We start from the raw sequence: 25,045 nt of genomic DNA, 5'->3' as shown, positions 1-25,045 counted from the left end.
CGAACCATCCAATTTGTACTCTGTGGAAGGGGAACACTAGGAGTACAGCGTCCCCCCAAGGCTGGAGATGGAGCAATACTGGAAGAGCATATGGGAGGAGGATGCAACACACAACAACAATGCTCAGTGGATCTAAGAGGATCTAAGAGCAGACCACAGCAACCTCCCTGAACAGGATCCAGTAACCATCACAGTGGCAAATATTCAAGAAAGAGTCTTGCATATAAAGAGTTGGACAGCCCCAGGCCCTGACATGATTCACACATACTGGCTAAAGAAGTTGACTGCACTCCATGAGTGCCTAGCAGCACAAATGAACCAGCTGCTAAAGGCTAAGAAACACCCAGAATGGCTGGCACATAAGTCCCTGCACACTATGCCAGCCACGTCATTATGGTGTTTCATGTATGCCCTGCCTGCTAGCATCTTGCACCCTGCTATTATGTGCTGGATCATCTTAGGGGCATCGCTGCACAGCTTTCAACTGGGGACTTGCCTGTTGTGGTAGACTGCAGCCTCTATCAATCTTATGCTTAGAGATTGTTCCTGTGCTGCCATGATTAGTGCCTCTCTGCTGTCATTCAGCCCAGATTTGTCCAGCCATTGATGGGATTTTTCAATATTTACCACTTCTTCTATCTGCCGGTGGTACATGTCGTGCAGAGGACTGTCCTTCAATGATGCTTCCTGTTCTTGCTCCTGTTCTTGCTCAGGTTTCTGCTGCCTGAGCTATTCACTAAGCACATGATCAGTTGCAGCCATCTTCCTGAAGTACTCACGGATCTTTGTTGTTTCATCTAGGATAGTGGTTCCTTCCTTGTACTTAGCATATAGTAAGGAGCTTTCTTGTCTTGATGTCAGCGGCTTCTATCTCCTTTTGGCCACCTTATTATCCCAGCAGGGTATCTAATGACTGCAGGGCCTAGGTGTTGATTGTCTGGATCTTGTTCTTCCCATTCAGCTGACTCCTCAGGACTTGCCTTACTCTCTGCAGGTATTTGGCAGACCTACTGTACAGTTCCTTCATTGTGAGTCACTGGTCTAACAAGTATGAAAATTATACAAATCATATGCTATGAGTATGCTATGGTGCTATAACACCATGGAATTGAACACCTAAGCTAGATTTTGGACCCACGTATTAAGAAAACAGCATGGCTGTGTGCTCGTTATCGGCTAAGCCCATGCACAGGTTAGACCATCATCTAGATGCTGTAGCTGTTTACTGTCACCAGCGTCCAGTGTCAAAAATTCATATAGCAACCAGTCTGTTGGCTACTCTTGCTCGCACTCTTGTTGGTCCTTCAGCCAACTGTCGAGAAGACCAAAGTTATACCATATAAATTACCGTATTTTTCGGACTATACGTCGCTCCGGAGTATAGGTCGCACCAGCCAAAAAATGCATAATAAAGAAGAAAAAAACATATATAGGTCGCACTGGACTATAAGTCACACTTTTTTTTGGGGGGGGGGGGGGGGGGGGGGGGGTTGATAGAATCCGAGACCCAGAGCAGAAATCCCATCTTGAACGGCAATTTAAAATAATAATGGATTAAAGAACAGGACGAACACGGTTACGCCTACGTTATGCTAACGTAGCACATTCAGCTACATGACGCACAACAAACACGTGTTCGGTATGTTAACGTAACATTAAGTTATTCAGATAACCATAGCATAAAGAACATACTAACAAGTTAACCAAACCATCAATCCATTGAATTCTTCATCCTCGGTGTCACTTCTAAACAATTCCGTACACTCCGTAGACGAAGCGCCGCTTCCTCTTCTGTGTCACGTTAGTCAGACTCGTCGTCAGCTGCAGTTCCAGTTATTCCAGCCTTTCTGAATCCCAACAGGATGGTTTGTCACTGAAGCCCATGTTTTCTTGATCCATCCAATGACTTCCAGGAAAGTTGGGTGGCGCATTCTCCCAGTTGCCGTTAAGCTGTGCTCTCCATCCATCATCCACTGCGCCCACAGGTTACGCAAGACTGCCTTAAAGCTGCAGTTCACGGAGATGTCAAGTGGCTGGAGTATTTTGGTTCATGTGTTATAAATGTCACATATACGTCGCTCCGGAGTATAGGTCGCACCCCCAGCCAAACTATGAAAAAAAGTGCGACTTATACTCCGGAAAATACGGTAAATTGAAACCCTGTTTTAAAAAATAATGAAAATTGTCCACAGCAGCCACTGTCTCTGCTTCTCAAGCTGCTTTTTTGAAAAAAAGAAAGAAAGAAAAAAGATTTTTCAACCAGTCAGTTTTCAACCTATGCATTGCATCATCCATGTCAGGCTAAGGGCAATTGGCTTTTTAGAGGTGTGCATGCAAGCATGCCTGCATAGGTTGCGTACCTAATATCCTTCACTCTGCATAGCAAATGGACATGAACCCCGAAAGACATTTCACTCACCACCTTCACTGAAACAGCAAATGAGGAAATAGAATGGAATTTTCTCTCATCTTTTCAGTAGATCTCCAAAGATTTAATATCAAGGCACAGTGAAGCTGTTCAGTCAGTGTGTGGTGGCAGCCAGTTTAAATTGGTTTTCCCTTTAAATTGTTACCTGCGTCTGTCTTTGAAACAACTAATGCTCAGCAGGAAGCTAATGAACTACAGTAAGAACATGTCGCTTTGTACACATATTCTGCATCATTATAAATGTTATTCCTTCCCTGACACCAAATAGATGGTATCATTTAAACATGATACAATTCAATTGTTGTAAATTTCTTTATAATTTATAATTTTGACACCATCTGTCACTGGTTCACTGCAGTATCTAAAAGTATACTGCAAAGATGGCTGTAGGTTTATTAGCAGTTTGTTAAATTTATTTTTCATTGGTACATGTCCAGAAGTGATTTTTGAGATTGTTGGCAGTAGGGTCTGATTTAGTGGTACTGATTGGGTGGTTTGCTTTGTTTGAAATAAAGCCAAAATTTGTTCCTCATATTGTTGTGAAACTAATTAAAAAAATGGACAGTAGGCCATAAGTTTAAAAAAAATGTTTTTAGGAAAGAAGTTTCTTTTCATTAAAGACTAGAAAGTTGCCACTGTACTTCAATATGTCCTCCAACTTTCCACTGTTGAGAGAGACAAGAGATGATATAAAGCACCTGCAACTGCAGAGTTCTCACATTTAGCACTATAAAGGGACTGCTGAGATTTGAGTTTATTTGAAAAGCCCTTACACCATGGGGGCATCTAACCCATGCTGGATTTGCATCAACTAGCAGAAGCACTAATTAACCTCTCAGCTGGTGTTTATTTTTCCACTGCAATGTTACATTTATTTGTTAATTATTACAACATAAAAGAAGGAATATTTTCAAGCTAATTCTTTTTGGCTGAAGCCTTCAGGGTCTCTCTTACTTTTGCTATGAGATTTTTTTAGATGGTTGTTTTCCTGTAAAAACCCTCTTCTAAAGCACTTATTGATAGCTTAACAAGAACAACCCAGTGATATATACACTCACCAGTAACTACTCAACTGCTCATTAATGCAAAGATCTAATCAGCCAATCATATGACAGTAACCCAATGTATTCAGACATGCAGACATGGTTAGAATAGTTAAAACCAAGAATCAGCATAGGGAAGAAATGTGATTTAAGTGACTTAAGTGATTTAAGTAAGTTGCTGACCATCTCCATCCCTTTATGACCACAGCATACCCATCTTCAGATGCTTGCTTCCAACAGGATAAAACACCATTTCACAGAGCTCAGATAATCTCAGACTGGTTTTCTTAAACATGACAGTGAGTTCCCTGTACTCAAATGACCTCCACTGTCACCAGATGATCTCAGTATAATAGTGCACCTTTGGGATATGGTGGAATGGAAGATCGTGGATGTGCAGCTGAAAATCTGCAGCAACTGTATGACGCTATTGTGCCAATATGGACCAAACTCTCTGAGGAATGTTTCCAGCACTTTTTCTATGTCACAAATAATTAAGGCAGCTCTAAAGGCAAAATAGGGTCCAGGCCAGTACTGTCTGTAGCTAGTACTGGATTAGTGGTATGTGAAGGTAAATTATATAACAATATAAGCAAGCTGTAATTAATGAAATGGCCAGTGAGTATACATAGCTTATGTGTCACAATGTGTGTTTTGTAGGGTGTGTTGTGTGTTCAGCATCAGAAGCAGCAGGTTAATTTCCAGTGACTGAACCTCTCAGGATGGCAGAGATATTCCACTGCTTGCAGAAACAGTGTGATTCTTCTTTTTTTCTGGCACATGATCAGTTTGAACACTAAAAATATCCTTTTCAGAAAGACTTAAGCCCAAAATGTCTGTTTCTATCGAATATGCAGCTAAAGTAAAACCTGCCGCTTTAAAGTACAGAAAGTGAAGCTTTATGGCAATGAATAAGATTAAAAGGGTAATTCTGCGTTTTACAACCCCCTGATGTGCTGATGTACAAACAATAATAATAGCATTTACAACATTTGGTATAAAATTGGTGTAAAAATGTTTTTTTTTAAAACAATGAATGTCAATTTGTGAGTTCTGCAGTTGTGACATTAAGTGACAGATGTTATCTCTTCACTTGTGCAGTGTGCTGGAAAAGCTTTAAGCGTCCTAGAGCCAGGTCAAAGGACAACAGGAGGCACAAAGAGAACATCTCTCACTCATACACACATCCTCCTCTCTTGCCCTCTCTTTCATTGCTGTCTTGCTGTTCTCCCTCCCTTTTGGTCACTAATCTTTCCTGTTGTTGTATTGAATGAATGCCAGGAAGGCTTTTGGATTGGAGGAGGGAGGACATTGTCCATTAAGCCATCATGTTCCATTAGCACTGGAGCAGGGAATGAAGGAGGACATGGAGAAGGAAAAAGAGGAGGACCTGAATTCATATTTGAAGAAAACAACAGCAACCTCCCACAAATGTGCTAAAACATTTTCTTTACTTTATAGAGTAACTTCACACCTCACAAAAAAAAGATGAAACACTCTTGTCCTCTCTGGATAAGAGCGTCAAGTGTGTTTGGGTGTTGTGCTTTCTGCTACACGTAAGCAATGTCAGTTGGGTCCTGGAGTAGATCACTATACCAAGGGCAGTTCAGCCACGGATCACAGAAGCTACTAGTAAACCTTTCTAACTTTACCAAACCCTATACTGTCATTTAGTCCCCAAGACAGCACTGCACATGAGCAAATCCAAGTTCCAGATTAACATCTTGGTATTTCTCTGCGTGTGCTCGGCCAAATTACAGTACAATTTTCAATAAATTATATAACTGTGCATTCAATGTTAGAAGCAGGGTTAGCTGTCTCACATACTCAGTGGTCCTTGCTCAAGGTTTTAAAGTATTAACATACACCACTACATCAGCCTATGAGACAGTAGAACATCATTTGTAATGACAAGCTGACACAATATATCCAAATAACATTATAAGTAATATTAATAAATCTCATGTCTGAAAAAGATTACTTAGGCTGCACCAGCATTTCAGCTTTTTACTGATCAACTGAACGGTGCAATTAAAAAGCAGTGCGTTAAGTGAGGTATTTGCATGACATAACTGTCCCCTGTGTATATGCTTGTTTACTGTCAGCTGGCTGGTCATGTCTGCATTCACATGAGGCCGGCAACATCACAAAACAGAAAAAGTGAAAACAATAGTAGAAAGTGGGGAAAGAAATGCGCATGCTTTAAGCAGCTCAAATTTGTTTCTTTTCACAAGGCTTCATGTAAGCTTTGCACACATCATCCTGATGAGTGTTCCTCAAGATGATGGACAGCTGCAATAATATAAGCTGAGTGATGACTTGGATGCAAAATGCTGACTGAGCAAAGATGTAAAACAACAAATGTATGCACAACAACTACTAAAAAATGAAAAGAGGTGCAAAGGAATGTCTAATGGGCAAAACACAACTATGAATAACTTAGCTGGGTCTCTCTGGGCATCTTACTATTTTACATGTCTGTGTATATAGGCCTGTGCTACAACCTGAATATGGGTCTTTTCAAATCTGAAAAGACAGTTTGCTATTCCCAAGAAATGTTTTACCCATCACTGGACAAATTCAAAAATTATCAGAGTCCTCCCTGCTATCATGTGATATAAATAAATCTCTAAAGTGCTTACATTTTTTTTAACATATTACTGTATTTGAATACAACATTTAAACTTCATAAATAAAAACATACTGCAATGTAGGTTAACCAGCTTTAAAAGCTTCACATTCTTGATAATACACAGCCATACACATATCAATATTGCATTTAAATGTGTAATTGGATGAGGTAGTATGTGGGTCACAAAACATTGCTGTGTGTGAGAATATGGGTCAGAATACATCATACATCCCCCTAATCTTTCTCTCCCTCCCATGTGAGATAGATGGCAGAGAGACATATTATCACACCCTGCTGGCCCATATTCCTGCTTTCCCCTTGTTTAATCATCAGCCTCTTTTCTCATTCGTTCATTTCCTACCATCCTTTGTTGTTGCCGTGATCACATGTTTGGATCGTTTATCTCCATAAACAGCCGCTGGCACACTAATCAGATGCTTCTGATGAAATTACCAATAATGAATTATGGCAATAATCTGTCAGAGGATTTGGGTTATCAGTGTAACATTGTGGAACTAGTTTACTAATGCTATTTCTGCTTTGTCAGCATTTACACAATGAAGAATGAGACTGAGGCATACTGTGGCATCAAATTTGAATTTTCAATTGGAAAATTATTGTATTCCTCTTTACATGAAATTTGATCTAGGGGGAATGTAAATAACCACAGGAGTCAAATTAGGTGACAAATTTCAGTCAGTGCAGCCTGACACTGACACACTCAGTTCAGGTAATGAATTCCACCCTAAAAGAAAATCTTCTGGGTATGGATTTAAGTTATTTGATATTATCAATTATTTTCAGGCTGTTGCTAGTGCCATATGCTTAGTGAAACATTTGCGCCCAGATCCTTAAAGGAATCTTGCAAAAGTGTCTGCTAATTATAACCTGGATATGAGGATCTGGGAGGACCAGTATCACTCTCTAAATATTGGTGATTTCCTCACATGATTATTCAAACTCCAAACATAATTTAATTAGCACAGATTACAACCATACACAAGGACATAGCCAAGGTGACATCGCCCACTGGTTTCCCGACTTCATATTTTGAAGCATCAAAATTAATGTTTTGCCTGCTATCATGTTGGTTTTTTGAAGCTACATGTTACCATATTCGGACTCAAGGACAGAATTAGTTAATGCTAGGGAGCAGGTGCTAAAACACTAATAAAATACTAGAATTTCACTGAGCAAAACTAGAGCACAAACTACAGCTACCCACCCCGTGTATCAGTAACTTTGAGCCCGAAAAAACTTACAGTTGTTATGAATGAGAAAATTAACCATATGACAGTTTTTCATATCTAAAATTAGGCATTTTAACATAGGATTCTGTGGGGACCTAATTTTGGAGCCAGCATCACTGGAACTGCAGTTTCTGGCACTTCCACACTGGCTTCATTTTTCAGCCCTAGAGGTTGCCGATTGGTTATAACATGCGAGAGCTCAAGGGATTGTTACGAGGCAAATATAGCCGTCCATTTACTTCCACTGGTTTTGCAACTCTCAACGTGCCACAGAGCTACTGAACACATGCATAATCTGACAGCTGATTTTACATGCCCCCAGACAAAATCTTTCCCTGGTCTAGTTAGTTAGTTAAAAGTAAAATGTACTTGCAGCTGTTGGCGATGTCGGTTTGGCAGGAACCAGGAAGGGGGAAGTTTTTAATGAACAGGTGCATCAGAGACCTGGGAGGTTTACTGGATGTCCTGTGAACTGGTTGTGTCAATGTGCAGAGGAACAGAAATATGCAATACTATTCTTTCATGCACATATGAACACAGTCAGACTGCAGTATCTCAGTGGTGTGCACGAAACTGAAAATAAATCCTACCAGTGATTGCAGTTTATCCTTTGGTGATTGGTCAGTCATACTTGGAAATCCAGTTTTGATTGATAACTGGAAATTATGATTGTCAGTAAACTGGACAGAGCCAGTACAGACTGCAAAATGAGCCACAATAATTCAGGGAGCACTCTGTTTCCAGCTGTGATTGGTACTGTAAATCAAGACTGCAAAAAATAGCATGTTTGCACACACGCGCACACACACGCGTGCACACACACTATACTGTCTGCTTTGTTTTCCCATGTATAAACTTGACCATTTTCACTGTAGTCATGTGGGAATATTTTCTCAATCTAATCTACAGCTTAGATGTTTTTGTAGATTAAGTGACTAATTTCCTGTTGCTAAGTCGTCACTCTACAAGTCACAACACAACACCTTCTGTCCTCCTTTGCTTGTCTTGCCTTGAGCAGCGGATAAAACTTTACTGATACCCTTCTTACATTTTAGACCACTGTCACTTCACACAAAACACCTCAGCTGAACTGGTTAGGTTTCCTGTAGGGCTGTTTTTGCTTGATTGACAGGTGTCTTATCCTATCAAAGTTGGCTGTGCGGTTGACAGCTGCACCTGCTTACCCCACTTCTGTTCTCTCCTGGTTCCACATTGTTGCTCTAAGCAGCTGACAGGATGGCAGTACACTCTTACTCCAGGCTTGAGTGTCTATCACTGTCTGCTTTTATCCACTTCTGCTGTGACTCTGAAAATGCAAAACCAGCCTATATTGCATGCTGGGGTGAGCACCAGCATCACCAAAAGTCTTTAGCAAGTAGACCAACTGACAAAGAAACTTCAGATTTTGAAAGCTACTGCTGAAAAAAAAAAAAAACTGAACAAAGAGACATTTCAAGATTGAATACTTTTTGGTTTCATTGCCACCCACATTTTTTTCCAGCTGCGAAAAGATACTCCATTGCTTTTGTGCATTGCATTGTGGTGGCATTTTGTACTTCAATAGCACACTCAAAATAATGACTCAAAATAACTCCTCTAACAGGAATGCACTACAAACTGCCACAAACTGCTACAAACTGCTACAAAGTGAACACTACAAAACCTGCTTAAAATCAGCATGTACTACAAACTGGATACAAGGTGCAGAGATTTCAGTATGAGAGAAAATCAGATCATGTGGACTAAGACAACATTTGTTTTTAAACTTCTTTTCTGCTTATAGTACTTGAAAAGTTGTCGATCAAATTTCATGAAATTACTTGGATAAAAGCCCAAAACAACAGGAAGTCAAAAACAGCAGCTGCCCACATTGCTATGGGCGGCTATGGCTCAGGAGGCAGAGCTAGTCGAAAGGTTGGTGGTTCTATCTCCAGTTCCTCCAGTCCACATGTCAAAGCCTCCTTAGGCAACATACTGATCTGCTTGATCTGTTTGAAAGCATTGATCTTAAATCAATGGAATTGTGTACCCTTAACCTTGTGCAGACAGGGTCTAAATAGAACTATTAAAAAACAAATTTTGAGTCACCACCAGAGTGGATTTCATATGAGATTTTTGTTACAAAACAATAAGTTTAGAGTTTATCTTCAGTATCAACATTCTTGAAGCCTGTTAATATAATCTCTAAAGAAAATGTATTCTAGTCAGGATTTCCATCCATCCATCCATCCATCCATCCATCCATCCATCCTCTTCCACTTATCCTGTTCAGTTTTACATTTAATTAAATTAATTATATATATATATATATATATATATATATATATATATATATATATATATATATATATATATATATATATATATATATATATATATATATATATATATATATATATATATATATATATACATATAGAATAGAATGCAATAAAGGCATTCTATTCTATTCTATTCTATTCTATATGTGCTACTATATACTGTCTTTATATAAATGTATTCCTAAGAGACAGGTTGACTGGAAAAAGAATAAACAGGCTGAGCATCATTGCAAGTTCCAAAAAAATGACTTTTTAAAAGTTGTCTGATGACTTTTCTGTTACACAATTATCTCCATAACAACATTATCACCTTTAAAGCCTGACTAGAGAGATAAAAGCTGAGAAATTGTTCTGACATTTTAAAAAGAAAGAAGTAGAGGCAGAGGTGTTCACTGAGAGTTTGACAGGCAGCCACATGCCCAACTGGGCAATTTTTAACCTCAGCAAACCAACAGTCACAAGGCTTGGTGAAAATTCAACTTGGAGTTGGTTTGGAAATGGTTTTGAAATCTATCTATTTTTCTTTCACAGCTTTATACTAAACTTAGCACAAAGAGATCTGGACGATTTGGTCGTTTATTTCTTTCTTGTAACAATGCTTCTTGGCAATAAATCTTATACTGTTGGAAAGCCTGTTTATTTCCCCTTGAATGGAGCCACTTTTGTAAGGAAAATGCATTTGTGGGTTGAGCAGCAGAGCTGAGTATGTGGGCTGCGCCAATGAAAAACTTGCCAAATCTTCTCTGCCAATGCCAAACAGCTTATTCTGCTATTGACTCTTGGTTGGTTTATTGGATTAGATGTTTGAAGTCTGAAGAACCAAGACATAGTGGAAATTTAGTAATTCATTCATTCAACAAACAGGGGCCTCAGCAGCATGTGGGAGAACCATACACAGCCACAGCAGCTTGGCACCTCCTCCTCATCTTGGCCACCAGCTTGGTCATACACTGACCACTGATGGCATCCCATTCTTCAACCAGCATGTCGCAACTAAGCCAGTGTAGTTGTCTTAGTCACTTTGGCACAAACAGCATTCCCAAGCTGATCCCACAAACGTTCACTGGGGCTGAGGTCAGGACTGCAGGCAGCCCATTCCATCCTCTCCACTCTCAAATTCTGGAGGTAGTCTCTGAAAAACTCTGTTCTGTGGGGGCTAGCATTGTCATCTTAGAAGATAGAAACAGAGTTCAGTCCCAGACGGTGGAGATATGGGATTGCCACTGCTTGCAAATCTCATTTCAGTATCTCTCTGCATTGAGATTGCCTCCAGCAATGACAAGCCAGATTGTCAGCACCTGGGGTACCACAAGCTCAACACAAGAGTCAATACCAGAAGAAGCAGTTTGGCATTGGCAGAGAAGATTTGGCAAGTTTTTCATGGGTGCAACCCACATACTCAACTCTGCTGCTCAGCCCACAAATGCATTTCTTTACAAATGTGGCTCCATTGAAGGGGAAATAGGCTTTCCAGCAGTATAAGATTTATTGTGAAGAAGCATTGTTACAGCAAAGAAATAATCCACCATATACAGATTTCCTTACTTTTTGTGCTAAGTTTATATGATATGGACTGTACATCAGGATAAATTGTTAAAAATCTGTCTGCTTCGCCCAACCTATATCTGATCTCCTGTACTTGCATCCAATCTGCAGTAAAAGAGATTCTGTTTTTCTATCAGGTCACAAAGGTCCAATTAAATCAATGGAACCGCTCCAACTGGAGCGGTCGCATAAATAAAAACACAAAACCAAAACGGCCATAACATCATATTACAGAAACCCATTTCAGACAGACATTTCCCTTTTGAATTACAAGACTGATGTCTTTCTCTCCCTGACCCTTCTCCCCTCACACTCTGTCTCAGTCTCTCTTTGTGTTTCAGTGTCTAAATCCTTGTGTGGCTTTACCCTTTTTCTTTTTCTCTGCTTTCTCAGAAGTGCTGTGCAGGGGGATAAAAGAAAAGGGTGGTGGAGAGGAAGAGGAGATGATAAAATAGATCGGAGAGGGGATGAAAAGGCAGTGTTTAATCGTGTTAAAACAGCCCCAGAACACTCCTTCCCCCTCTGGACACATTCATTCACTCGCACAAATATTTCCATGGATAGCAGATGTTACATAACATACTGGTGTGGCATGAAATAATTGAAATAATACCCACCAATCATTCAGTCCATCCATCCTCACAACTGACTGTTGTAATTAGATCAGTAACATCCTCTGTCATTTGACTATTGATTCACTTATGTGTTTTGAACAAACACATCCACATTTTTAATCTGTCCATCCAGCCATCAGTCTAAATTAATTTCAAAGTATTGATACACATCTAGCTAAATGTATACAAACATGACTTTGCTAACCATTTTTCAAAGCATTCAGATGTTTGGCTTTTCCTACCATCATCTTTCAGAAGCTGGAAGTTGGAAAATTAATGGATAGATGGATTTTTTTTTTCCAACTGCCCCACCTGTCCCAAGCCAGGTTAACTGGTTTGGGACATTTCTCTCCTACACAGACCACCCTGTCAATAAATAGCCTTGATCTGCCCCACTATAGGCCAAATCACCTTCCTCAGAGCAAGTGAGCCACTGTCAGACAAGTCTGCTGAGACTGTATGATTCAAATTCGTGTAGAATGTCTGTACCTACTAAATATAGTGTTATATTCCCAAGAACTACTACGGTGGTTTTGTGGTACATAAGCTAAATCCTGCACCAGTATTATCCATCCATCCATCCATCCATAGTGATGACATTGAACAACTGAGCCAATAGGTCCATTTTCTAATGATAGAGCTAACGATCTGAAGAAGAGGATGCAACAAGGGTACTAAAGTCAGAGGGTGCCAGCGCTAGTCAATATTGGCACCGAAGACATCAAAAAAGACATTTACCCTTCACTTCTCCTTCCTCTCCCCTCCCCTCCCTTCCACTTTGTGTCTTTTCTTATTCTTTGAGCCGTTCCAAGCCACCTCCCCCAGTTTCTCTTTCTAATCTTATCCTTTCCCCAACTTCCCCTCAACACTTATTTCACTCCTTCCCTTTTATTTCAGCCATGCTCCATCACCTCTGTCCCTCACTTCTTCAGGTGGTGATTAGACAGACAGACAGACAGACAGACAGACAGACAGACAGACAGACAGACAGACAGACAGACAGACAGATAGATAGATAGATAGATAGATAGATAGATAGATAGATAGATAGATAGATAGATAGATAGATAGATAGATAGATAGATAGATAGATAGATAGATAATTTCTCATACACAACCTTGACCACCTGTGGTGTGTACTAAATGTCTGTGGGTCTCGATCGGAGGTTAGTGAGCTGGAACAGCTTTGGTATTTGCTGACCTGCCGGGCCGTGAAATCTCCCTGCATATGCGCACACCTCATATCCATTTAAATAGATTTAAATAAACGACCTTACACTGTGTCTGGATTGGATGAGAGCACAGTTAGATGGATGGATGGACGGAGAAAGAAAGATAGGTGGATGAGATAGAAGGTAAAATCCCGTTAAATGCAGTTTTTCCTCCTATTACCATAAAGCATGGGAATGTGATGATTGATGGCTTGGTGGCGGGGATGGCAAGACGTTGTGGTGCGTGGATAGATGGATAAACGACGTGTGCAGTGAGGAGGAACAGAAGAAGATTCTATTTCAGATCTGCCTTCATCTGACGCACATGCACGCCATTGATCTTATATGTAGATTATGTTTAGCCTTTATCTTCTGCAGCGGTGTGGAAGGTGGGGCATGAGCAGACCCACACACACACAAATATGCAGAATTTATGTTTAAGTGCTCACTGAAACATAAATTCTCTTAATTGTTTTAATAACCTTTGACATCTTCACAGTTCAAGGTCATGAACTACTACATTATTTCTTATGATCAGATTTTTTGCATGTTTAAATGCACTATGTTTTATAGCCAGTAGCAATTTATGTCCTTAACTTTATCATTTTGAATGCTTTCAGCTCACTGAATAGCCATCATCAGCTGCTTCCAGTCCCATACATGTCATCCTCTTCCTACTAGGAGTTCTTTATTACCTAACTGAATCTTGGTTGTTTTGGCCTGTTGAATGGAAGTTGTAATTGGCTTTTTGTTTGTAAGCTAAAATAGCAAAAAAAAAAAAGAATTTCTTTACTGACTGCATTTCCCTCTCTTCAAGAAGACGACAGATGTGGATGTTTTTACTGGCAGCTGGGGACTGCATGCCCTTCTCAGGGGCACAGCTGCAATAACCCTCAGGGACAAACTGCTGCCATGTATCAGCCTCCTTTACACACTGCAAACACAACCAAATTCAGTGACCCTAAGAGCTCAATGAAAAAATATGTAAACACAAAATACAAATTAAGAAAACACCTTTACCAATTTCAAAACACACTTTGAACTTCAGCCAAATACCAAAAAAAACAAGAATGCATCATGCAATCAGAATGTTACATTTAACTGTTGGATGCTCCACCTAAGTAATGAGTCAAAAAAAAAAAGCAAAAATAAATCTTTATAAACAGATGTTTGTATGATTATGCAAAATCTGTAAGACTTTTGGCACCAGAAGCTTTCTGGATTGTAGTTCAGTTATAGTCTGAGTTCAGCTGACCAATCACGAGTAGCTTTAGTACCATGTAAAAGACTGAAGCAAGATTGCAAATGCTCTCCTCTTCAGCTCCGTGTCTGAATGCTACCAGTTCAGCCACGAAGAAATACCTTGGCATATCGATAGAGCCACCCATACCAAAGGTTTTTTTATCTCTCTCTTCACTCTGTTCTTTTATTCATCACTCTATTTCTTTTCCTGGGAGGGAAGCACTGTCGGTGGAGGTCTAAACACCCTGAAGGGGATGGAGAGATTTCAGGTGTCAAGGGAGAAAGAGATGAAGAGTCAGAGAGGGATGTGAATAATAGATCAGAGAGGGGTACGAGAAAGTGGGAGAGAGTCAAAAGAAGAGAATGACGGAGATATTAAGGGTGCGAGAGAAAGGACGGTGAATAGAGAAAGAGAGAAACTGATACAAAGAAGGCATAAAAAAGGACAGTCAGACTCTAGAGGAAGCTAGAGAAATTCATGGGCGTGAAGAAGGATAAATCATTTTCTTGAAGGGCAACCCTGACCGGAAAACACACATCTGTAAGAGTCATGCATCTGTCTATGCATCCAGCTGTGTCTCTATCTATCTATCTATCTATCTATCTATCTATCTATCTATCTATCTATCTATCTATCTATCTATCTATCTATCTATCTATCTATCTATCTATCTATCTATCTATCTATCTATCTATCTATCTATCTATCTATCTATCTATCTATCTATCTATCTCGCTCCTGTCTCCATTGTGGTCAGGAGTTGTTGCATAAGACAGCGATTCATCTTTTATTGAGATGGGGAGCTTCTATAAATATGTCTGACTTGTTCTCTGGGGTTTAAAAGCTCAACCTGTAATCCAGCTAAAAATAAACAAAGGATTACCTCAATAACAAAAAACAAATCTCATTATGCCATAACAGCACACCGGACATCATTATTATTATTTTTTTTCTTAATTGATTTAGAATAAAACCAATCAACAAGAGTGTTAACAACAATTTATGTCATATGTGTTTTCTTTTCACGCACTGTGCTTCACCCTCCAAACCCGACCAGGTTTGGGTTAGGGTTAAGATTTTTAGAAAATATTCCAGAAAGTATAGTTCTTCACCTTCAAGATGAATTACATGCAGTTTGACTTTACAGTTGTTCAGCTATAGGCTTTTGCATATCAATATGCCATACTGGTGAAACTCTATAAAAGAGGGTTCAATTTTAACCTTATTCTACCCCTAACCCTGATGGTTCTCAGCCAGGGTTATTGACTTGATTTCAGAGGTAACCCTTACTAGTTTCTGAAACTATTTAATTGTTCTAGTTTAGGATATGGCTACAACATAATTTAAGTCTAACCCTAATCTGGCTGCCAGTGACACAGGGAATGTTAAGGGTTTAAATGCTGAAAAGATATTTTCAAGAAAAATGGTGTTATATTTCTATTGGGCAGATTAGAACAGCAGCATTTTATGGGTTGGTAGGATAGTAAACATATACTCACATGATACACATGATTTAATGTTAGAACCCCTCAGATACCCCGTACATACAACAGGCTACATTTAGTTTAAATATGGCAAAATATCTTTGCATGGGTTTATAGCCCTATGTAATACATTTTAACACATTTTTTCACTCTTTCAGAATCATCAAGTCTAGATTTTGTTTTCATTTCTCACTTGTCAAAATCAGGTTTCACATCAAGCCTGTAATACTAAAAGACTGTTAGTAAAGGATACATTTATTAATTTAATTATTATTTTGCTTCAATGAGTGTTTAAACCAACTGTAAGTACATGCTTTTAAAGATGCATATGATGTTTGTATAACTTTGTAAATGGGTAATAAATACTGCATAGTGTTGTATAGATTACTTGAGAAACTGTTATGAAGCTGCAACTGCCATTTACATTATTAAATTATTAAAGAGTAAGTATTTACAATATACCTTTTGCTCTGTGTTAAATGTTCAGCTGAGCTATGGATCAGTTATTTGTACACAGTCACGGCTAATTTTTAAAATCGAGTTCCAACACACTTAGGAAAAAAAGGTCAATATTTACTTGCTGCACTGCACCATATTAATGCGATTATAATTAAGTCAGCACAACAGGTCAGGAATGAAACCAGAAGTATTATCACAATTGGCGATCATAAGAAATACATAATATAGTATATAAAATGTTATGTGTGCAACTTGTCAAAAAGTACCATAGGTATTTGCTGTCATAATATAATTTATAATAGTATAATTTATTACTAATAAATTAACAGCAAATTAAAACATGACTATTAAACATTAAATATGATTTTATAAATCATACGATAATAATTACCATCAGTCTATTAATATTAGTTATTATAAAGTGCTACCCACAGGAGAGTCACATTAGGCTTTTTTTTAAAGTGCTTCAAGTAAAATGTATTTCATTATTTTCAGAAATAAATAACAGAAAAGAAAGTAACAAGAGTTTTGTTCCTTACCTGAGCAGATCAATTTCATCAGCATGAACCCCTGTTCAAAGTGTTTCCTATTGGCACATCTCAACAGGCGGGAAGCCAACTTCTACTGGTCTATAGGACACAGTGCAGCTATACATGTAACTACAAAGACAGACAGAAAGAGAACAATGGGAAGATCAGCACATTAGTGAGAAAAAAATGTGAGATGTGCGCCTAAAAAGGGCAGGGAAATGAAACAAACAGCGGGCGGGTGGATGGCCAATGAGAAATAAATGAGGGAACGTGAAGGATGCTGTGTTGCTTTACTGAGAGAGGGAGGACAAGAGGGAGGGAGCAAAGACTGATGTGCGAATCACAACCTCCAAGCCCGGCTGTTTATAAAGCCGCAGGCCATGTGTGTGCGCGCATGTGTGTGCAGGTGTATTTGTGTGTCTGTGAGGCAGTCAAGTGGCCGCCCACGCCAGTCTTTGAGTGCATCTATGTGTACATTTGTGTGTGTGTGTGTGTGTGTGTGTGTGTGTGTCTTTATTGCTCTTTCCGGAACATGGCCAAAGGGTTGAAATGTTCCAATCAATAGCTGAACTACACATGCGCACGCACACACACGTACACACACGGGCAAATACTGCTACTTTACTACAAGGGTGTAATACTTGTAATACTGTATGCTGAAGTTCTTCTATTGCAATTATACAATAGCAATGAAAAATAATAATGATGACAAGAATACATGTTAATATCAAAAGTATAATCCTTTTAAGTACAACAGACAATAAAAAGGCCCTTAGAAGACTTTGAAAACAAGAAGAAACATTTGCAAGTTGATAAAACTTTCTCTGATTTATTTAATTTTAGAGCAATTTTTCTGTAAATGGGCCTTTTTGCTCCTTCATCCTCATAAAGCCATCAATCGCTACTTTATTTTCAGGAGCAAACTCTGAGCTGTCAGATGGAAGATGGCTGTGACAGCCTGTTTGTTATGTTTATTTATTTGTATTATTTTTTACAACAACTAAGCTAATGGTTTTCACATTTCAGGGAAAGTAATAGCGTTGCTTAGGCTGAGATTACCTCAGGCATAAATTCAGCGTTAATCAATAGAGACACTTCCTCCACGTTTCATTACATGGTGACTTCTCCTGTGCATCATGTCGCTCCACTGACTCACTACTGACATTAATGACGCTGCCGTTTTTAAAAGCTTTTATTCATCAAGAATGAGGATCGGGCTTTCTTGTTTTGGAACTCGGAGATGTATAGCGTGCCATCCAGTGATGGAAGGATCTCTATTTTTGCACCTCCAACAGGCTTGTTTAATCGTGAACATCTTTTTCTCCTCAGGGATCATAAACAGATGTTGTGAACAAATGTTAATGTAATCCTATAGCACGCATTCAGATACTGCACATGGAAAAAAGGTCATTACAGATAGACTTGAGTTGGGTAAACACATCCTGTGCTGTCAAACACATCTTTGTCAAGTCAGAGCGATAACGTGTCACACCGCAGTTCTAATTCGAATACTGATAAATTGTGAGCACGTGGAAAATGCCTCAGTTCTTGTTTACAGTGAGAGTGTTAGTAGCCTGTGCATGTATGCGTGTCTCTGTGTGTTTGTGACTCATGAACCTGCGTTTCTTTCTGCATCGTTATTATATAACTGTCCGTGCACACGCAGACAGATATTACAGACAACACACTCTGGCAGCTAGACGGAACGATCTCTCCTCTCCCCCTCTCTCACACATACACAGTGAGTTGTTCTCACCCCAGTCTTGTCCTGTTCTGTGTTTGTGTGTGTGTGTTTGTGTGTGCGTGTGCGTGTGAGAGAGGGAGAGAGAGAGCAGAACTCTCAGGATTTGTGTCAGTTCCAACTAAACACTTGATGCAGTAGGAAAAACTGAAGCTAATAGAGGAACTTCTAAGATGGATGAGAGAAAGAAATGGAAAAAAAAATTCAAAGAAAGAAGAAAAGCACCTGTCTGCTGATAAATCATGGTAAATGTCAGGCAGATGATGTGAAATAAACTGTCAGACTGTTTTTATTTGTTTGTTTGGTTGGTTTTTTTTTGCTTTGTTTTATTTTTGCTTTTTTTTTTTTTTTTGGTGGAATGGTGGTTCAGCAGTTAGCACTGTTGTTACCATCCAGCTGGGACCCCTCCATGTGGAGTTTGCATGTTCTCGTCGTGTGGGTTCTCTCTGGGTACTCCATCTTTCTTCCACAGTCCAAAGAGGTGAATTTTAAGTTATTTGATGCTTTTACATCGGCTGTAGCTGTGAATGTGACTGTGAGTGGTTGTCCATCTCTATGTTAGCCCTGTAATAGACTGGTAACCTGTCCAGGGTGTACTCTGCCTCTCACTCCAGAGCTGGGATAAGCTCCATCCCCCCCGACCCTGAATTTGATAAGTGGAAGAAAATAGATGAATGCTCCAAAGCTCAGATTTCTGTGTTAGCTGTCAACCTTTAACATGATGACAAAACATCACATGCATTGTCATTTTCAAAAAATGCATGCATTCTCACTGATGCAGTTAGTGTAATCTACATAATTTTAATTCACTCATACCTACTTAAATTTGACTCTAATTTACCAAATCAAAAGACTTTCAACTTCTTTAATCTACTGTCAAATAAACCCTTTAAATTGTTCAGTAACAAATTAAGACAGCACAAAGCATCACTTTTAAGATTACTTTAGTTTCTTGGTCAATATGCAAGCACTTTGACAATAAAAAAAAAATGCATGTAAATAGTTGTGTTCGAGGCTAAATAAAGAATTTACATTATTTACATTAAGCTCTAATAGAGCGATCACAGCAATGATAATCTTTGCAGTCCCATCTGAAGTTAAAGTGTCTTTGAAGGCTCAACTACACTCAAGTGAGGGGAAGATTTGAAGATGTCCTTTGTTTTTATGACATTAGATACATCTGTGTGTTTTGAGATTTGAGGAAGGGTAAGGAACACAAACAAAAAAGCAAAGCAAACTGCTCACCACATAACAGCTGAAAACACATTTTAAAAACAAATATAACCACCAGACATGCACACTACATTTATACAGAAGTTACTGTAGTGGAAAAATGAAGAAGATTATTCAATACGGACAGCTGATGGATCAGATTTAGCCCACCGAAGGGTTCGGTCTGGCTGGATGTCTTTGCAGGACATGAAAACTGTACAGAAGGAGGTGAGAATCTGGGGACTTGTGACAAACTGTCCAAACTGTTAATTTCTTTGTTTAACGGGTTTCTTACTAACAGAGACATCACCAACATCCTGCCATACCACACTGCAGTAAGAGGAGGAAGCCAGAGAGCCATGCTGACACATTTGCATTTGTGACAGTAGGATTTACTTTTAGTGGCAGGACGCTGACATTGCTGAAATATTGTTGAAATTCCATCTATTTTTTAAGACATCAGGGGCTGATTATTATTTGTTTTGTAAATGGATGACTCATTAATGTGGTTTACATAGTTTTGTTTTGTTTTTAACTTTGTTTACAATTTTTCTTTAGTTTTTTTTTTTTTTTTTTTTTTTTTTTTTGGAGGGGGGGTTCATTATGCAATGGTTTCGGTGTCCCGGCCCATTTGGGATCAAACTGGGCTCTGATGTGGCCCCTGAACTAAAGTGGATCTGACAGCACTGATTAAATAGAATGCACACACAGGGACAGGTAAATTGGATATTCAGTTTTTATAGATGTGAATGCAGTTTCAAAATAGAAATGATGTCATTTCTCTACAGAGTTGGACTGTACATAGTTGCCAACACAAGACGACTGCCAACTTCTCGAAATTCCGTGTAAATGTCCTTAGAGAGAGTTGGTTGGAGATGAAAGGCTTGTGAAAATGCTAACTGGACAAGCAGAGTAGGAAACAGTATTTATATCCTTGAAATTTCATAAGCAAACACTTCTCTTCTTCTCTTCTCTTCTCTACAGTAGAACTGCACATATGTTGCAACACATGACAACAAACAGACCGATAACTGACATATGACAATAAATATTCTTCTCTCTTTACTACACGCAAAACATCTTCTAGTAATAGGCTTACTGCCACTACTCTGTCTACCCCAGCTATTACTACTACTACTACTTATAACAATATAATAATACTAATAATAGAATCAGTTTTGGGTAAGATTTAAACAACCATTACTAATAAATTGTAAATTGGTGCTTAATTAAACTTTAGTTATGAGGATTTTCTTTTAATAATGGTTCGCACTGTTGCTTCACAGCAAGAAGGTCAAACCAGCATTGCATGTTATCCTCTCTGTGCCTGCTCGGGTTCTCTCCAGGTGCTCAGGCTTCCTCCCACAGTCCAAAGACACGCTTATTAGATTAACTGGTGATTCTTAACTAGCCAAAGATGTAAATGTGATGTAAATGTGAGCATGCGTGGTTGTCTAGCTCCTGGTGATCTACCCAGGGTATACCCTGCCTCTTGCTCTACTGTATGGCAGCTAGGATAGGCTTTTACTATATTTCCATAAACGGTCATAGTTTGCTAGTAGTATTCTAACTATTTACTAAAATTTCCTTCACTAACAGTTTACAATTTATTATCAATTTTAGTGGTTTTATACAGCAAGTATATGGCCCTGTTGTCACAGTAGCTCTCACACATTTCTAAGGTGCTACACCCCTTTTGTAGCAAAACAGCTCCAGACACTGTGCAGAGTTTGTAATACCCCACAGATTAGACAAAAGCAGGCGATGATGGGAAAAGAAAAGGAGGTGAGGGTGAGGGACAGGAACAGTTAGAGAAAGAGAAATTGAGGGGATCAGGTATTGCCTGTAGCCACAACAGCACTCCATCATTTCTTCATCTCTATTTTCTGGTATTCCCTCTCTCTGATGTTCTCTCTGTGTCCCTCTCTCCCTCTTCTCATCCATCTCCTCCCAGCTCTCTCTGACAGTCTATTTGGCCCACACAGCCTTGTCATCCATTCAACCTGTCAGTCCTGGCTATGGCACCAATCTCAGAGCGACTCACAATTGTAGCTGGGCAGACAGGAGCCTTGGTTAGAGCATCCATGCCACCCCTTAAAGCCCATGAGTTCAGCTCCCGTGACGGGTGGGTCACAGAGTTGAATCCCACAGCGAAGGGGTCGGAAGTTCAGTCCCCATGGAGCTGAGTGTTCATCACTTGTTTCAAGGTTGTCACTTAATCTACGTTCACCCCTGCTACGGGATTAACGAAACCCTTCTGTGGAAAATGACTGGATTGTCTTAATAATACTTTCCACATAAGCATAACTTAGTAATTTGAAGCTCAAGGCTGACCAAGGCTACCACATGTATCACATTTTAAAAGATATATGATAACATTAACTGTGTAATTTGCACCACAGAAAGCTGACGCAGATCATCAGTGAATCTAATTCAATTGTGAAATACATTATGAAATTACTTGTGCACACAACCAACATATGGATGCACGGATAAAAAAGTTATGATTACTGGAGTTCTGTCATTTTTACTCTTCGTTCCTCACCCTCGTTAAATCTTTGGATGGAAGTTGAATAAACTAATATTCATCAATGAATGAATTCATCTTCTTCCTTTGTTCTGTTTGTACTTTGTTTCTGTTTAATTAGAACTGTTTAATTGTGAAATACATTATACATTATAAATGGTCTATATAGCTATATTAAACATGACATGCCAGCAGCTGAAAAAAAAAAATTCTAAATCAAACAGTTTAAACTTTATTTAAACTATTTGTTAGAAGTTACAGTGTATGTGTCAGAGTAAAGTCAAAGGGCTTTTTGCAGCATTGACCTTCATAGCTGAGCGGAGCGAGGCACCACTTAGATAACCCGTGGCAAAGCTTTAATATTCTCTGGGGACTCTGAGCACTAAGAAGTGCCTACAGCTCTGACACAGCGAGTCTCTTTTGATCAAACTGTCAAACCACATGTCACCGAAAATGTCACACATAATAAAACTGGAAACACATCTTTTAACACAAGGACATAGATAACCACACTTTCACCATGTCGGGGGAATTTCTTGTTTTTGTATTCTCTAGTTAAGTGTTTTATTTTTCTAATTTAATTTCTGTTATGAAGTTAAAATATTCTGACCCACATGCTACGGGTACTTGTTTGGATTTTCTCTCTTTTATAGACCTGAATATGTGTTATATAAACATAGCATTTGATCTGAGTGATAAAGTAACATTTGGCTGCAGCATTCCTCTTTGTTAGTTTTACTGCAACTGCAGGGTTGTAAGGCTACTGTACTTCACTGCTGAAACAAAGGAGTTAAAGTGTGTGGGAGGAAAGCCTGGGAGGAAAGCTGAGCGAGAGAAAGAGAGAGATGAGCCTATCCAAAAATCACTACAACACGCCTACAATATTCCTATAGGGATCTACAGTGTGTTTGTGGTACCCAACAGTAAATTTGCCTTACATGTAATTGCCTCCTACAATGCGTGTCTTTTGCATTTAAACTGAGTTTGTGCTTTTATTTCTCCCCTGTGTCACAGTATTCAACAAAGATTTTCCAATAAGGTGAATGTCTGATAAATGAAGAGTATAAACGGATATTTCATACTCTTCAAACCACACACTGTTATGCTTTGAATAAAAGAAACGGCATAAGTTGTAACCCATTAATTTTAATTAATACTCAGATACTTTGCAAGTAATGCAACAATTCAAAAGCACTCCACCACAAGTGGAAGTGTAATATTATGATCAACAAAACTACTTAAAGTATCATTAAAGACTCAGTAATTATGCAGTGAGATTCTCTTTTAGAGTTATTATACTTCAATTTATAGACTAGGAAGGGACAGAGCAGGTTGTACTTCCTGTCATAGCAAGTGTCCTGTTTTACACCGTGGTGTGCTCGGGGGGGGGGGGGGGGGGGGGGGGGGGGGCAGCACATCCAGGAAGGACACATCCAGACTCTGTGGTCGGCATGAAACTGGACTCTCTGGTGACGGTGGCAGAGAAGGGGACTATGGTCAAACCCTCACCCTCTGCACACCTTCATCCTTTGTCCCTCATGCCATCACACAGTACAACTCCACTTTTGGGGGAGTAACGGGGGGGGGGGGGCAACACAATATCAACCACAACACAATATAACGCAAAGAAACACTGGACAATGTGCAATACCACATTTGCTAGAGATTTTATACCTACATTCTTGTCTTTATGGTCTTTCTTGCATGTTTGTTTAATATTTGTTTCTTTATTTATTCATATGTTTATTTGTGACTTCTGCTGTGTTTGTCTGCCTATAATGTAAGGTGCTGCTGGAACATTGATTTCCCTGATGGAATCTTCCTAAATGGATTAATACATTTTCATCTAATCTAATCTAATCTAATCTAATCTAATCTAATCTAATCTAATCTAATCTATAACCACTAATACAGTGTATGCAACATTTTCATGTTGTTACAAGTCAAGCTGAAGGTTATTTTATCTGTTGTGCTGTTGTTTATTTAAGCTTGCTGTAACTTCAGTGGTCATACAGTACATTATATATGATGTGTTTCTGGGTTGCAGTGGAGTATGTGTGTGTAGTATACATGCAAACACTAAAATGATTCACTTAGCTTGAATAAATGTACTGACATGCCACCAGTGAACACTTTATAGATTCTTATTAATCTCCTCTCCGTCCACCTATTGGAATATTACATAATGCTATTCCGTAGGAGGCAAAATACTGCGAGGAGGAGGTCAGCATAAACTTATAGTGCCAGAGACATTTACTGCAACCACCCCTCCCTAGAACTCCCTATGTAGTGTTATATTTTTATATAGCTGGTTGTATGCGTTTGCAGCAGTATGATCACCAGAGACAAAGAGAGTTTATGGATGGGGAGATAGGAAAAGCGATACAGAGTAATTTGCTGCTTACCTGCAAACATGTAGGAATATGTGTCAGGATTCCTTTCACCAGCTCCTTAATGTCGCCTCACATCACTGACAACAGAGCAACAGAGCAACAACATCCCAGCTGGATCACCGGCACTCAGTCCAAAGGTCCTCGGAGAGCTCCCCCCACCCCCTCTCTCTTTCGTGCTCTCTCTCTCTCTCTCTCTCTCTCTCTCTCTCCCGGGACTTGGCCCACCTCCTCAGAATAGCGCTTCGTTAAACTCTCGGTGATATCCGAGGTTTTACCCGCACGCCGATCAAAACTGAGCAAGCAGGTGCTCGGATCGTCCGAACATCCTCCTCTCTGCGGTCCCGTCCTCACAAGTCAAACAGCCTCACCATCACCATCACCGTCAGCACTGTTACTATCCTCCGATCCCGCA

General features: G+C 39.3%; 1 protein-coding gene across 1 annotated transcript in view; it reads right to left on the bottom strand.

Annotated features, from left to right (window-relative positions):
- The window catches only part of bean1 (brain expressed, associated with NEDD4, 1), a 68,500-nt gene extending 43,730 nt beyond the window's left edge, over nt 1-24,770 (bottom strand). The window contains exons 1-2 of the mRNA XM_030748666.1: nt 24,646-24,770; nt 16,770-16,889 (exon numbers count right to left, since the gene is read on the bottom strand). Coding sequence (XP_030604526.1) covers nt 16,770-16,794 — 25 coding nt within the window. The 5' untranslated portion in view covers nt 16,795-16,889; nt 24,646-24,770. The remainder of the gene's footprint in view (nt 1-16,769; nt 16,890-24,645) is intronic.
- Nucleotides 24,771-25,045: the final 275 nt, after the last annotated feature.

The sequence above is a fragment of the Archocentrus centrarchus genome, chromosome 15, assembly GCF_007364275.1.
Source record: "Archocentrus centrarchus isolate MPI-CPG fArcCen1 chromosome 15, fArcCen1, whole genome shotgun sequence".
Classification (NCBI taxonomy): domain Eukaryota; kingdom Metazoa; phylum Chordata; class Actinopteri; order Cichliformes; family Cichlidae; genus Archocentrus; species Archocentrus centrarchus.
This window is presented reverse-complemented; position numbering and strand designations above follow the sequence as displayed.